This window comes from Sus scrofa, chromosome 6 (assembly GCF_054392235.1).
Source record: "Sus scrofa isolate SSC_HxYL_T2T_F1_AM1 chromosome 6, Sscrofa_HxYL_maternal_Yorkshire_Landrace_v2.0, whole genome shotgun sequence".
In the NCBI taxonomy this organism is placed as follows: domain Eukaryota; kingdom Metazoa; phylum Chordata; class Mammalia; order Artiodactyla; family Suidae; genus Sus; species Sus scrofa.
Window position 1 is genome coordinate 5,324,170 of NC_139388.1, and position 14,354 is coordinate 5,338,523.

The 14,354-nt window shown below is 47.4% G+C and overlaps 1 protein-coding gene across 3 annotated transcripts in view; it reads left to right on the top strand.

The window, feature by feature from the left end:
* The window catches only part of MBTPS1 (membrane bound transcription factor peptidase, site 1), a 54,680-nt gene that overhangs the window by 820 nt on the left and 39,506 nt on the right, over nt 1-14,354 (top strand). For 2 of the 3 annotated variants that reach the window (XM_005664321.4, XM_084959443.1), the window contains exons 2-3: nt 11,835-12,318; nt 13,087-13,344. In XM_005664321.4, the coding sequence (XP_005664378.1) occupies nt 12,156-12,318; nt 13,087-13,344 (421 nt within the window). In that variant the 5' untranslated portion in view covers nt 11,835-12,155. Of the gene's footprint in view, nt 1-1,257; nt 1,594-11,834; nt 12,319-13,086; nt 13,345-14,354 lie in introns of all 3 variants that reach the window. The other variant, XM_084959442.1, reaches the window with a different exon arrangement.

The window sequence follows — 14,354 nt, forward strand, 5'->3', positions numbered from 1 at the left end:
TTTTGGCCTAGTCGCCTATTGAATTGAATTTGCAAATTACACTAAATATTTACAGTTACTTTAGACTCTGAAGGACACTTCCAAGTGAGAGAGAATGGTTTAACATCTCCGAGTTGAACTCTGACGTTTCCTATGGCCCTTTAGTCTTAAACGGTGCTAGCGAGGAGCACTCACACTTCAGGGTCTGAGGTTGCCTAGGTGCACAAGGGAGGGGTGTGGCGAACAGTGGTTCTTCCCACCTTTTTAATCTGCGACACTCATTTTATATATATATATATTTTAATGTGAGAGCTTTGTTAAGGTCACATTTACAGAGCATGAAGTTCACCTGTTTTAAATGTGTTTAATCAGTATTTGGCTTTTGTTGTTCTAGTAAATTTGCAGAGTGGTGCAATCATGACAGCCCAGTTTTAGAACCTTTCAGTCATCCTCCAACGATCCCTGGTGCCCATTTGCCATCACTACCTATTTCTAATCCCAGCTCTAAGCAACCACCGCTCTACCTTCCGTTTCCTTATTTGTCTTTTCTGAATGTTTCGTATATTCAGGCAGAATCATGTGTGGCTGTTGTGTCTGGCTTCTTTTATTTCATATACTTTTTTTTCTTTCTTTTTTTTTTTTTTTTTTTTGCCTTTTTGCCGTTTTCTTGGGCCGCTCCCGCGGCATATGGAGGTTCCCAGGCTAGGGGTCGAATCAGAGCTGTAGCCACGGGCCTACGCCACAGCCACAGCAACACTGGATCTGAGCTGCGTCTGCGACCGTGTAGGTCACAGCTCATGGCAACGCCAGATCCTTAACCCACTGAGCAAGGCCAGGGATCGAACCTACAACCTCATGGTTCCTAGTCGGATTTGTTAACCAGAGCCACGACGGGAACTCCTCATATACTGTTTTCAAAGTTCGTGTATTAATACTTCATCCCTTTTTTTAAATTGAAGTATACTTAATTTACGTTGTGTTTCAGGTATACAGCGAAGTGATTCAGGTATACACGTGCATATGTGTTTTTTTTTCAGATTCTTTTCCATTACAGGTTATTCCAAGATACCGAATGTAGCTCCTTGTGCTGTACAGTAGGACCTTGGTTATCTCTTTTATACGTAGTAGTGTGTATTTGTTAACCCCAAACTCCTAATTTATACCTTTTTCCAATACTTTTTTCCTTTTTATGGCCCGGTAACCTGGTGTAGGGATGTAATACATTTTGATTATCCATCATGCACTGCACTTTTTGGAAATAAAATTTTGTGTTCCCAGGCCCGATGCTGTTGACCTCTTTGTTGGAAGTGGTGGTGGCGTCAGCAGCCAGCCGGGACTTGTGACTGTAAGGTGTATCCATTGCACTCCCCGGGTATCCCTTATCATCGAGAGTTGCTTGTGTTTATGAAAGAGAAGTTCTAGTTTAGTACTTGGAGAGCCTTCGGCGCATCCAGCGGGCTCCAGCAGGTTCTCTTGGAGGAGTCAAGAGCTTTTCAGCACATCCTTTCCGTCGGCATGTTCTTTGATCGCATTTTCTATCAGCCTGATGGGAGATCGTTTTTGTCTCGCCCGCTGCCGCTGTCCTTTCTGTGGCAGTCACAATAAGTGCCACAGGTAATTAGATGCTGCGGGCCTGGGCAAACTGCACGTGGCTCCTAGTGTAGTGCTGTAAGTGGGATTGGGGTGGGCATTTGCATCTGCCTCTTTACCCCAGGAGAGAGTGAAGATACGGGGTATATTTAATGGGGAAAACTTGGTAACTCCAGCCCTTGGTGACTTGGAGTATTAAGAACAGGGGCCTAAACCTTGGTCTCCGTGTCTGGCGTGAGGCAGGTTAGAGGGGGTTGTGAAAGAGACCGAAGCGGACTTCCTCCTCCCCGCGGCCTAATCAGGTTTGACATGCTGCAGACATCTGTTAACTAGGTTTATTCATCTTAACAGTGCCTGTGTGCTTAGCAAAACGAGTGTAAAGTGAGGGAAGAACCAGCCTCATACGTGGCTGGCCAGTCAGTACTGGATGGCGAAGGGTAAAGAGAACGAGACTGGAGCAGTGTCTGTGAAAAGCAGAGGCAGGAGAAAACAGTGTAAAGTCTCTTGACTCTTGGTGCTGAATTTCTTGTGTTTTTTTCCCCTGCAAAACCTACTACTCGGAGTTCCCGCTCTGGCACAATGAGATTGGTGGCATCTCCATAGCGCTAGGATGCAGTTTGGATCCAGCCTGGCACAGTGGCTAAAAGGGTCTGGTGTTGCCGCAGCTGCGGCGTACGTCAAAACTGTGGCTCAGATCTGATCCCTGGCCACAGGAACTCCATATGCCGCAGGGGTGGCCAAGACAAAAGAAAAACAAAAAAAAAAAAAATGTGCTGATGGACAGAATGTGCCAGAATGAAGGGTTCAGTCAGGCTTAAGATACACCTTTATTTTAAGATAGTGTGGTCTGGCAGCTCTTGAATGTTAGCCTATTAAACAGTGGTAATACAGCCAAGTATGCAGTTAGTTACGAAAGTGGTACTTCTGCAGCCAAATTTTAATTGAATTGAATGGTGTCCTTTCGTGGCCTCAATACAATTCGTTCTTTTCTGGATCTGTTTGAGTAGAGGGTTGTTAAGGCACATCTGTGTAATTAGATGACCATCAGGTGATGCAAGTCGTTTCCTCTCACCTGAGTCATGTTCTTTAATTATTTGCAAAGGGCAGTTCCCGTTGTTGCGCAGTGGTTAACGAATCCAACTAGGTACCATGAGGTTGCGGGTTCCATCCCTGGCCTTGCTCAGTGGGTTAAGGATCCGGCGTTGCTGTGAGCTGTGGTGTAGGTTGCAGACGCTGCTCGGATCCCGCGTTGCTGTGGCTCTGGAGTAGCCCGGTGGCTACGGCTCCGGTTAGACCCCTTGCCTGGGAACCTCCGTATACCACGGGAGCGGCCCTAGAAAAGGCAAAAAGACCAAAAAAAAAAAAAAAAAATTATTTGCCAAGAAATAATTTCAGATGCACTTTAGTTATATCCAGTGATGCTCATTTAATGCAAAGGGGGAGTGTCTCAGAGCTGCAAGGAACGTTAGCTGTCACTGGACCGGTGGCTTTGCCCAACTGGTCCACCTCCTCTGCTGTCTTCCGTTTATACAGGGGTCTTATTGAATCTTATTCCTGGCATTGTATTATTTGAGCTGTTAATTTTATATTTAGTATTTAATGTCAAATATTTTTGATTGCATCTGTATTAGAGGCATTACTATACTTATTTATGAAAAATCCATTTTGTAAATACTATCTTCAGGGTGTACTTTTCTATGGAAAGATAACCGGGTCTTCTACATAAAGAATTTATAGAAATTAAATCCAATAAACACTTAGCAGATCCAGTAACAGCCCTGATGAGGCCTTGTGAGTAAGTGATGCTACAGATGATAAGCCTGTTCAGAATGAACTAGCTAAAAGCTTAGCCTTGAGGTAGCATGTAGACACAGAGCGATTTTTGAAAACAGTTCCTAGAAAATAGATCCCTTCTAAGCTCTGCTATATATACCAATAAAAGTAAATTTGAACATAGTTTGACTCTTTGTGCCACCATTGTATCAGAAAATTTGTTTTTCTGTAAAACTTATTTTTAAAAAGTTTATTAAAGTAATTAATGTATTTTATCTAATTTAAAAGTGTAACATGCTCTTTGTAAAAGGGTAAATGAATAGAATTTTTAAAAACTATCCGTAATCACAACATTGAAAGGTAGAATCACTGGTACCATTTTGGTAGACATTTCATGTTCTTTGTTCCCATGTGTATATGTAAATGTTTAAAAATCAGAACTTGGAATCACACTATATATATGAACTATTTTCCTTAAAATTTCATTAGAATTTTCATTCTGCCATATTCTTTGGGTAATATTTTAGTTTACTGTTGCTGTAACAAATTTCTACAAATTAAGTGGCTTAAAACCGCATGCATTAGTTCTCTTGCATTCTGGCGGTCAGTAGTCTGAAATGAGTCTCCCTGGGCTAAAATCAATGTGTCAGCTTCATTCCTTCTGAAAGTTCCAGGGGAGAATCTGTTTGCTTCCTTTTCACAGCATCCAGAGGCACCTGCACTCTTTGGCTCTTGACCCTTTCTTGTATCACCTCAGCCTCATGCTTCCGTCATCACATCCCCTGCTACCCACTCGGACCTCCTGCCTCCCTCTTATAAAGACTCCTCTACTTACACTGGATCCACCGGGATAATCCAGGTTGCGCTCCCCATCTTGGTAGCCTTAGTTTAGTTACCCCTGCAGATAGTAGCCAAATAGTAGCATTTACAGGTTTTGGGAATAAAAATGTGGACAACTTGGAGTTCCCATCGTGGCTCAGTGGAAAGGAATCTGACTGGCATCCATGAGGATGCAGGTTCGATTCCTGGCCTTGCTCCGCCGGCTAAGGACCCGGCGTTGCTGTGAGCTGTGGTGTAGGTCACAGAAGTGACTCGGATCCCGTGTCGCTGTGGCTGTGGTGTCGGCTGGCGGCTATAGCTCTGATTCAGCCCCTGACCTGGGAACCTCCGTATGCCTCAGGTGGGGCTCTGAAATGACAGAAGCCAAGAAAAGAAGAAAGTGGATATCTTTTGGGACCATTATTCAGCCTTCCAGAGGAGCATAATTTGAAGTTGCTGTACTGCATATTCCGTAGTATGGGTGAACCGTAATTATTTAGTGAGCCTCCTGGTTGCATTTTATTTATTTATTTATTTATTACCATTTGAAAAAAGGCTTATTGAAGTCTAGTTGATTTACAAGGTCATGATAACTTCTGCTGTGTAACAAAGTGATTGATTCATACATGTATACACATCCATTCTCTTTCAGATTCTTTTCCCACATAGATGATCACAGAATCTTGGGTCGAGGTCTCTGTGCGGTACAGCAGGTCCCTGCTGGCCAGTCATTTCATGGACCTCAGTGTGTGTAAGTCCTGCTGGCTTTAGAGAGTCTCTAATTCCCTGTTGAAATCCTTGGTGTTAACCCGTGTGCGTTCAGGCTCCTACTTCTATGGAATGAATTTCTAGGGGAGAGTTTTAGGAAAGCCGGGTAGCCTGCCTGTTAGGAATGTGGCCTCTGGAGCCAGAGTCCCCAAGTTCCCAGCCCAGCTCTTCCACTGACTGGCTGTGTGGCTCCAGGCAAGGAGCTGAGCCACTCTGGGCCTCAGTCTTCTCACTGAAAATGGAAGTAGGAACAGGTCGTTGTGAGGACTGAGTTACTACGTGACATTACTTAGAATAACACCTGCCACACAATAAATGCTCAGTAAGCGTTAGTTATTATTATTACTGAACTTATTAGACTACAAGTTTTTTATGTCTGCATATTTGCAAATTACCATTCAGGAAGGTAGTAAGTTTTTTATATTCACTAGCACCCTCTGAAAGTACTCATTGAGTTGAATTTTTTTTTTTTTTTTTTTTTTTGGGTCATTTTAGGGCCGCACCCATGGCGTAAGGAGGTTCCCAGGCTAGGGCTCAAATCACAGCCACAGTTGCCGGCCTACACCACAGCCACAGCAGCTCAGGATCCGAGCTGCATCTGTGACCCACCCCCTAACTCATGGCAGTGCTGGATCCTTAACCTACTGAGCGAGGCCAGGGATCGAACCCACGTCCTCATTGATACTAGTCCAGTTCATTAACCACTGAGCCACAACGGGAACTCCTCATTGGGTTGAATTCTCAAACAGGATTTTATTTTATACTGCATGTCTCAATTTTTGATAAAATGTTATTTGATTTTTTATAAAGTAAATTAGATACTGGGTGCATTTTAGCAGCCGTTGATTTTCTCAATTCCTTGGAGTGAGAAATAACGTGCATCTTCACTTTGCCGCGCTCAGTTCATCTGTTGGGATGTTCGGATGTCATCCCGTGTGACAGTTGATTGGTGTAAATCTGTTTGACAAGGTCTGGGAACTCACTACACACCCTGTGGTCTGTGCAGACTGAGTCTCCTAGATGAGGCTGAAAATTGCCCCCACTCCTCCAGTAGAATTTTCAGATTCATATTCCTGCCCTCTGAGAGCAGTCAAAGCAACTGAGACTACATACAGGACCTTTTTTTTTTTTTTTTTTTGCACATTTTGGAAACCATTTCAACCTGCCAGAAAGGGTCCAAGAAACAGTACAGACCCATTTTTTCTCTGCATTATTTGAAAGTAAGCTGCAGACCTGATGCCATTGTCCCCAGATACTTGAGTGGGCATTTCCTGCCAGCAAGGACCTTCTTATGTAATCACAGCACAGCCCTCAGAGTTGGGAAGTTGTCTTGATGCCCCGCTGCTACCTAATCACAGGCTGGCCTCATTCAGTCCTGCCAATTGGTTGTTCCAGTGACGTCCTTACAGCGAAGGGATCCAGTTCAGGAGGCTGAGTTGCAGGTAGTGGTCCTGTCACTGGAGTCGCCTCCAATCCGGAGCCAGATCTCAGCCGTTCCTTGGCTTTCATTACCTTGGTACTTAGGGAAATTCTAGGCCAGTCAGTGTGAAAAGTGTTCCCCGGTTTGGGTCCTGATGTTTCCTTGTGATCTGATTCAGGTGTGGGCCTGTGCCAGGCACCCCACAGGTGATGCTGGGCTCTTGCGGTGTGTTTGCCTGGTGCTTCTGGACCCGTTGGTCCCATCGCTGGTTAACCTGATGCAGCTTCTCCATTGTAGCCTTACCCTCTTCCCTTTTGTAAATCAGGATTTGGTTGGGCGGCATTCTGAGACCGTGTGGATAACTTGAGTTTTTCTTGTGTATGTATGCCATTGGGGACCCTGTTTTTCCTGTTGTCTTCAGTGGGTTAGGATCTGGTAGTTTAGTTATTTATTTTGGTGCTCGGATTGTCCCAGTTTTTCTCTGTGTTCCTTTGACACAACCTCATCCGTCTGAGTGCCTCCTTCCTTCCTTTCTGGCACGGGAAGATGTTCCAGATTCCCCTCTTCTTACCTGCCCCTCCGGGAACTCGCTCTGTCTTCAGGGAGCCAGGTGTCTCTTAATGGAGAAGAGTATTTAGAAAACCGGTTCTGGGCACCAGGGGCGCTCCCTTCTCTTGGGGCATCGCAAAGGCCCCCGTGTCCTTTCAATGGACAGAGCTAGGAAATAACGTGTATGTGTGTGTGCGAGTGTGTTTCTCCACAGCCGACTGTATATCGGACACCACTTTCATTCTGGTCCTGCATGGTTTAGTCCAGTTTTTCCCCTTTCATGCTTGGGACTTCTTTCTCTGACAGTGAGAAAGCTGCCTCCCGTTATCCACAACAGGCCTGATCAGAGCAGTTTGCCTTTGTCTCTGCTGGCCCCTCACGCGGGCTCTGTCACCCCTCCCCGAGTGCCTCTCCCCCACCAACCCGGTCACCCCACGCGCCGCCGATGCTTCTCCCACCAAGGCTTGCTTCTTGTCCTCTGCCGAATTATTCAGAAGGGAAGAAGAAAGGGAAAAGGTAGAACACCTGTCATGAGGAGTGGTTTTCTTTACGTGTGTGTCTGTGTTATGTGCTCTTTGCTCATCTTACGCCTGTTGTCGCTTACCTGTTGCCACTGGCCGGCGAGCCTGTCTGGGACCATGCTGTCGGCTCCGCGCAGAGTAGCGAGAGCCAGGGGCGTCTGTGCTGGTGCGGTGCAGGGCTGCCTTCAAAGCCCCGGGGAGGACTCAGGGGGACTGTGTCTTTAAAACAGGCCAGGGGCGGGTCCTGCGACCCCAGGGGCCCCCAGTGGCTGTGCCGTCACTTACCAGCCTCTGCCTCCCCGGTGGTTTTGATTTCCTCAATGCAAATTTGTATTTTGAAGCCATCTCTTTCTGGAACTGGGAAACCATAGAAATCTCAGTATCTGTTGCCATAGTTTTTATGAGCCAGCGGTCTTTAAACGCAGATTTTAGTTCATCTTTAAAGAACATAAGCAGGTCAGCCAGATCCAGACGAAAAAGGGAGGGTCTCCTCGTCCCTGTCCTTCACAGCCCCCTCGATCCTCCCCCTCACCGTGGGATGTTTCTGCCTGGGGGTGTCTTTTTGCAGCCCTGCAGTGTGGAGACCAGTACAGGCTGCCTGCACGAGTGTGGCCCGTTGGTAAGAGGGTCAGTGACCTTATAATGACTACACCAGTGCCCACCCTTCATTCTGGCCGCTTTTTCACTGAATTGAGCGTTGTGACCTGTTCCCTCCTGCCCTGAGCTATACCCTCCCAGCCCGTCTTGGTCAGCACTTGGTCATGCTCATGTTAGCCACACCAGCCCTCCTGCAGCCTTCTCCACCCCACTCAGGGGCAGACACCGGCCGCGCCTGGGCAGGAGGCCTTGGTGGGGTCCTGGCCCTTACGTGCCCAACCCCACATCTGGCCGTTAGCAGATTGTATCCCCTGGCCCTCCCACCCACAGGGTGACCTCCTGCATTGCCGCCTCGGCCTCACCCTGACCCAGGCCACCGTCTTTACAGGGCGCCCCCCCCCAACCGCCGCAAGCTGGAGCCACCAGCCACTGAGGCTCCTCAGTGCTGGTCACACTCCCCTGCCCACGCAGGAGGAGGGCTCAGGCCCCTCTGTGACCGCTGGCCTCCCCGGCCCACCTCCCCAGTCCCCTCTGGCCTCGCTGCTGACTTCCCCTCTCCTCCCTCCTCCAGCCTCTCTGCTCTTCCTTACACAGACCAGGCCTGTCCTCACCTCAGGATCTCCCTGCTGCCTGCACGGCTCCCCCCAGGCTTGGCCAGCACCGTGCCTCCTTCAGGTCCTCACTCCAAAGTCTGCTTCCAGGGAGTTCCCTGGCTGCTCGGCTGGTTAAGGACCTGGCGTTGTCACTGCTGTGGCTTTAGTTTCTGATGTGGCGCAGGTTCGATCCATGGCCCGGGAATTTTCGCATGCTGCCAGTGCAGCCAGAAAGCCAAAACAATACACAAAACAAAGCCCCCTTCTAGAATCTTCTGCAGCTCTCCGTCTGAATTTCAGCCCTCCCCAGACTTGTCGCATTCTCATTCTTGTTTCTCCTTTCAGGATGCAGTCTTTAGCTCTAGCTACAGGCCTTATGTTTTCCGTATTGTGTATTCCTGCCTCTCCAGGAAGGGTCTCCAGGAGGCGGAGGTTCCTCTTGAGTTTTGCTTGCAGCTCTGCTGGGACCCCCAAGCAGTGCCTGGCTCTGGAGACTAGGGAAACGTGTCAGAGAGGGGGCAGTTGCTGGGCCGCCCGGGGCTCTGCAGGGGCCTTAGCTCTGCAGGGCTCACTCCCCCTGCGAGAGAGCACCTGCATTTTCGCCTGTCCACGCTCAGGCTGCTCAGGTCCGCGCCTGCCTGAGGGCCGGCCCCGCTCTGTCAGCCCCTGCAGCCCCGTCCGTCTGTCGCAATGACTGGCTGGTCCAGCGCTGGATGCCCACTGCTCCCTCCTCATTTCCACACTTCCAGCCCTGTCAGGCGCGACCCCATCAGAGCCAGCTGCTGTCACCTCCTCTGGCCGCCCAGTGTCCCGGCATAGTGGCCGTGCCTCCCTTTGCCACTGTCCTTGCCTGGGCTTGACTTGGCTGTTTGGGTTGGGGTCGGCGGCCTGACCTGCTACCAACCCGTGTGCTTCCTCTGCAAGCCCCGCACCGCCTGACACTTGGTCGGCCCTTCGTAAACCTGTAGGAGCTAATGAATCAGTTAAACTAGAACACCTGATAATACAGTGTCCTATTTTCCAAACACCTAAAAAACTGTCTTTTTTTTTAATTTAAAAGAGAACTGATTGCCTGAGACACTTAAAAAACCTCTACCCTTTTTTCCATCTCTTTGCGGGTGAGGCTCCTGCCTCCGTTGCAAGAGAGCATCAGCCACCTCTCCCCAGGCTCATTTTAGGTTCCTCGTCTTTACCCGTGTGTGGATTATTTGGGAACAGGTTTAATTAAAGCTGATCTAACCCAATTTATTAGGGCTAAGATTTGCTCACGAGCATGGCTCACGGATATTTGTGTTACGTGTAGCTCAGGTGTGTCACATAGATTCCCTAGCATGCAGCAGCAGAGGTTTTACTGTTTATTATTTTTTAATTTGCGAAGAGACCCATTTAAATCTTTTAACTGTGATTTCATTTTCTAGAAGATGAGCGCTTTTATCGTGGTGATTAGCTTTCTCTTCTTCGACCTGTAATACTACAGTTAAGTCAGGTCTGTGGTTCGTGTAATGGCATTCTGTGATAGCTTGTGGCTGCAAATGTCAAGTGGGACCAAAAGTTTGGGGTCACTGCACACGGCTCGCTGTGACATAGGTTGCAGTGGTTGTTGGTGTCCCTGTTGCTTTTCTTCTGACTTTCTATTCTGGGCTTTGTTTTTAATTTCTTTCTTTATATGATTGGCATTCTCATTGTTCATCATGTTGCTATGGAAATAACATCCAGTATTTCTATCTGGAGAACACTGTTATACCCGCCTTGGTCTCCAGTTCCAGAGGTTGGCCCTGAAGGGTCACTTGTTATTTTAATAATAAACGTCTAATTATTAAATGTCAGAGATTGCTCACACACTCTAACCCCTTGCCTTTCTTTATCAGGGTTTTCCTCTGTAGAGACACATACACGAATAGTTCCAGAAACCACAGATTCCTCGTTGCTCTCAGGTTGCAGTTTCTGGCGGAAGGATGGGTTTAACTTTCTGGCATATGTGTCTTGAGAGGGGGGCTAACGGCGTATCCTGAGTGTTTTCTTCTTAGAAACAAGCAGCAGTGGGAGGCCTGCCTCATTGGTGTGTCTTCCCACCCGCTGGCTCATTGATGTTTTTGGTGTGATCTGTGCAGGCTCGGCCAGCGCCTGCCTGGTTTTTTTTTGCCACTCTGTTCTTCATTGTGAAGAATTATCATTTGTCCTACCATCCAGGTATTTGGAAAGGTGTCCATGCTTATATGCAAAACTCAAATAACAGTTGTCTTTGGCAGCAGCTTTACCTTAAAAGACTGTCCTCTCATGTCATCTCCAGTAAAGAGATAATCTGATTTTGTAACATATTCGGCAAGTTAAAAAATCTTTTTTTTTTTTTTCTTTTTTTTGGTCTTTTTAGGGCCGCACCTACAGCATGTGGAGTTTCCCAGACTAGGGGTCAAAGCGGAGCTATAGCTACTGGCCTGCGCCACAGCCACAGCAGTGCCAGAGCCTTAGCCCTGAGCAAGGCCAGGATCGAACCTGCATCCTCATGGATACTAGTCAGGCATGTTTCCGCTGAGCCACGATGGGAACTCCTAAAAAATCTTTTAAGTTGAGGCTTTAGGTAAAATAAATTCGACAGTGAAAACCTATGTTCTTTTCATAGAATTGGCAGAAAATATTTCACAGTCTGAAAAGGTGTGATTTGAGTACCTTTGGAGCACAGTGTTACAAAAGGTGGGAGGTATGTAACCTGTATGAAAATTCGTTTGTTCTTGGGTATTAATTTCACAGTAGAAAGTAGTAATTTTTCCGCTTTTGCCTGAAAAATAGGTGAGATTTATGGGGAATTGAAGTGCTAATGGGGGAAATACCCCAGAGGTGAGGGGTTGCAAATAACGGGAAAACTCGGGATCTGGACTAGGGCACTGGCGGAAGTCCTAAGCAGAGCGTCGTGGTTCCTCCTCTTTGGCTGCTGCGGTGCTCAGGGCCCATGTGCTTATTAGCACCCCTGGGGTCATTTGTTATCCGTGTTTTTCTCCATTGTCCTCATTTATTTTGTCCTGTTTTCTTTCTGAAGCTGCCTTAAAAAAAAGTGAGGGTGACCAAGTAGAAGGAGGTGGTACCATGTTTGGGGTGGCGGTGTCCTAGGGTTCTCTTGTCCTGTAGCGGGCGTGTGGTTTTGAGCCTCCGGCCCAGCCCGCGGGTGTCCCCGGGTCCCTGGCTCTGCCGGTGCGCCTGATGCCTCTGTGCGCTCGCTTTGTCTTGTAGCCTGGCCCACAGCCTGACCGCTCATCCCGCTGGACCCCGGTTCCCGGCGCACATGGAGTGGAGGACTCAGGTGTCTGGGCCAGAGTGAGCGGAGCCTGAGGCCCAAGATGGAGAAGAAACGAAGAAAGAAATGAAAGCCTCTTTTCAGGCCAACCCACAAAAGGCCATGAAATTTAACTTTTATTTACGTTGGACAAGACTGTAAAATGGCTGATCAGCAATGTTTCAGCTTTTAGCTGAAACAAAAATTAACTTATAATCGAGGAAGAAAAAAGTGTGATTTGAATTTATGTGATTTTATGATCATATTCACTTTCGACCATGAAGCTTGTCAACATCTGGCTGCTTCTGCTGGTGGTCTTGCTCTGTGGGAAGAAACATCTGGGTGACAGGCTGGAAAGAAAGTCTTTCGAGAAGGCTCCGTGTCCTGGCTGTTCCCACCTGACCTTGAAGGTGGAGTTCTCCTCAACAGTGGTGGAATACGGTAACGCATTTTTTCGTGTACGGTGGCGGAATACGGTAACGATGTTTTTTAATGTTAGAGACCTCCCCCTCCCCGTGTATTTTTTCCAGACTTTCTGTAAATGTTAGTTTTTGCCGAAAACATTCGCCTCTCTTCTCCAGTGAATTTCACATGCGCTGAGTGCATAGTGTTGATGTCACCTCTGCTGAAGTTTGTTTTCCCAGTGTAATTAGTTTATGTGAAGCGAGGAAACTGACATTCTGAACGAGTTCCCTAAAATTGGATTCCAGGAAACAGACGCCATTGGAACTGGGGAAGGGGGGTCTGGCAGAGCTGAAAACCTATGTGCCAGTTGTGAATAACTGAGCCGTTTGTCGTATGAAATTGCCCCTCAATTTTATTAATTGTTTTCAGTAAAATAAAACTGAGCCTTCACTTCTCCTAATTTCTTCTTCCTGTTTGAAAAACTTATATGTGGTTTTTTGCCATCCAGTCAAACTTCTCTGTTTGCTTTTGGAAAACTAGCAGAGGGATCTGATTTTGAGGGACGTGTCCTGTGACCAGGCGGGTTCACCCAGATCATTGTAACCCCCACATCTGGTCACCGCTGTCCAGGGCCTCTAGACTAGTCTGTTTGTTTACTCGTCTTTCTAATCTAGTATTTATGATATATAAGTTTATATTTACGTATAAATTCCCTTTTACCAGGTAAATGTTAGGTTTGGTGTAGTCTGTGTCATCATGCAGGTACCTAAATTCTTTTTTTTGTTTTTTGGTCATTGATTTCAGAGTATATTGTGGCTTTCAATGGATACTTTACAGCCAAAGCTAGAAATTCATTTATTTCAAGCGCCCTGAAGAGCAGTGAAATCGACAACTGGAGAATTATACCCCGAAACAATCCATCCAGCGACTACCCTAGTGATTTCGAGGTGATTCAGATCAAAGAAAAGCAGAGAGCCGGGCTGCTGACGCTTGAAGATCATCCCAACATCAAGCGGGTGACACCCCAGCGGAAGGTCTTCCGTTCCCTCAAGTTCACGGAGTGTGAGTACCGAGTACTGTGATGGCGGGCCAGTCCGCATCGTTTCTGCTGCTCGCGGGGAGGGGAGGGCGTGCGTCTCCACGCGGGCGCGATGCGAGCCAGCCCTGCCCGCCCCCTCCAGTGATGTGGAGAATTTTCAAACTGGCCAGTTGTGAAAAGCAGTGATCACCCGTCCCTTCCTCTAGCTTCAGGAGAGGACAGCGATCTTTGCTGGGTAGTGTTGTCCCCCAGGCTCCTCTTGAAGCCTTCAGGCTCTGAGGCCATGAGACCCCTTCACACGCTGAAACCAAGACAGCATCTTCGGAGCTCCTTCTTATTTGCATTTGACTTCTCAGTATGTGTTTTTCTTTTTTAAGGCTTCTTGAGGAACGCCTTTTCCTTGGGGTTCATTTTGCCTTTCTGAGAGCTCCCTGGCTGCCCCCTGTCAGGCCTTGGCTGGGCTCGTTTGAAGTGGCCGCTGGGCCAGGGTGCGTGAGGATGGCATTTGACGAGCCCCTTTCAGTTCCAGGCTCATTCTTCCCTACGTCCTTCAGCTGGGCCCTGTCAGGATAAGGTTATCCTCAGATAAGAAATTGCATATTATTACATAGTATTTTCCAAGGCACATGTGTTACCAACAGAAGGGGCTCTTTTTGTGTGTCATAAACTGGTGTAACAGATCATTAATCCTGTTATCATTTAGTATCTTTCATTAGAGGGAAAAAGAAAGAAAATCTTGCTTTTCTTCCTTTGTCATATACTGGGCCTGAGAGCCTCTTTGAGGTTTAAAAATAACGGGAAAAGCTGAACTGATTTGCATGGTGTGGCAGCCAGTTCCCGTGCCAGCTGTGGATTCAGGTGTCTGACTTTGCAGAGCTGTCTCTGCTAGTCCAGATGTTTTGTGGTGCTTTTTCTCTTTGCAAGGCAGTAACCTCAGAACAGCCCAAGAAGAAAAAACAAATCAAACCTTGTACAGTTAGCCAAATATAGACATTCCCCCCCCCCCCCCCGTTTTTTTGGCTGTACCCCTGGC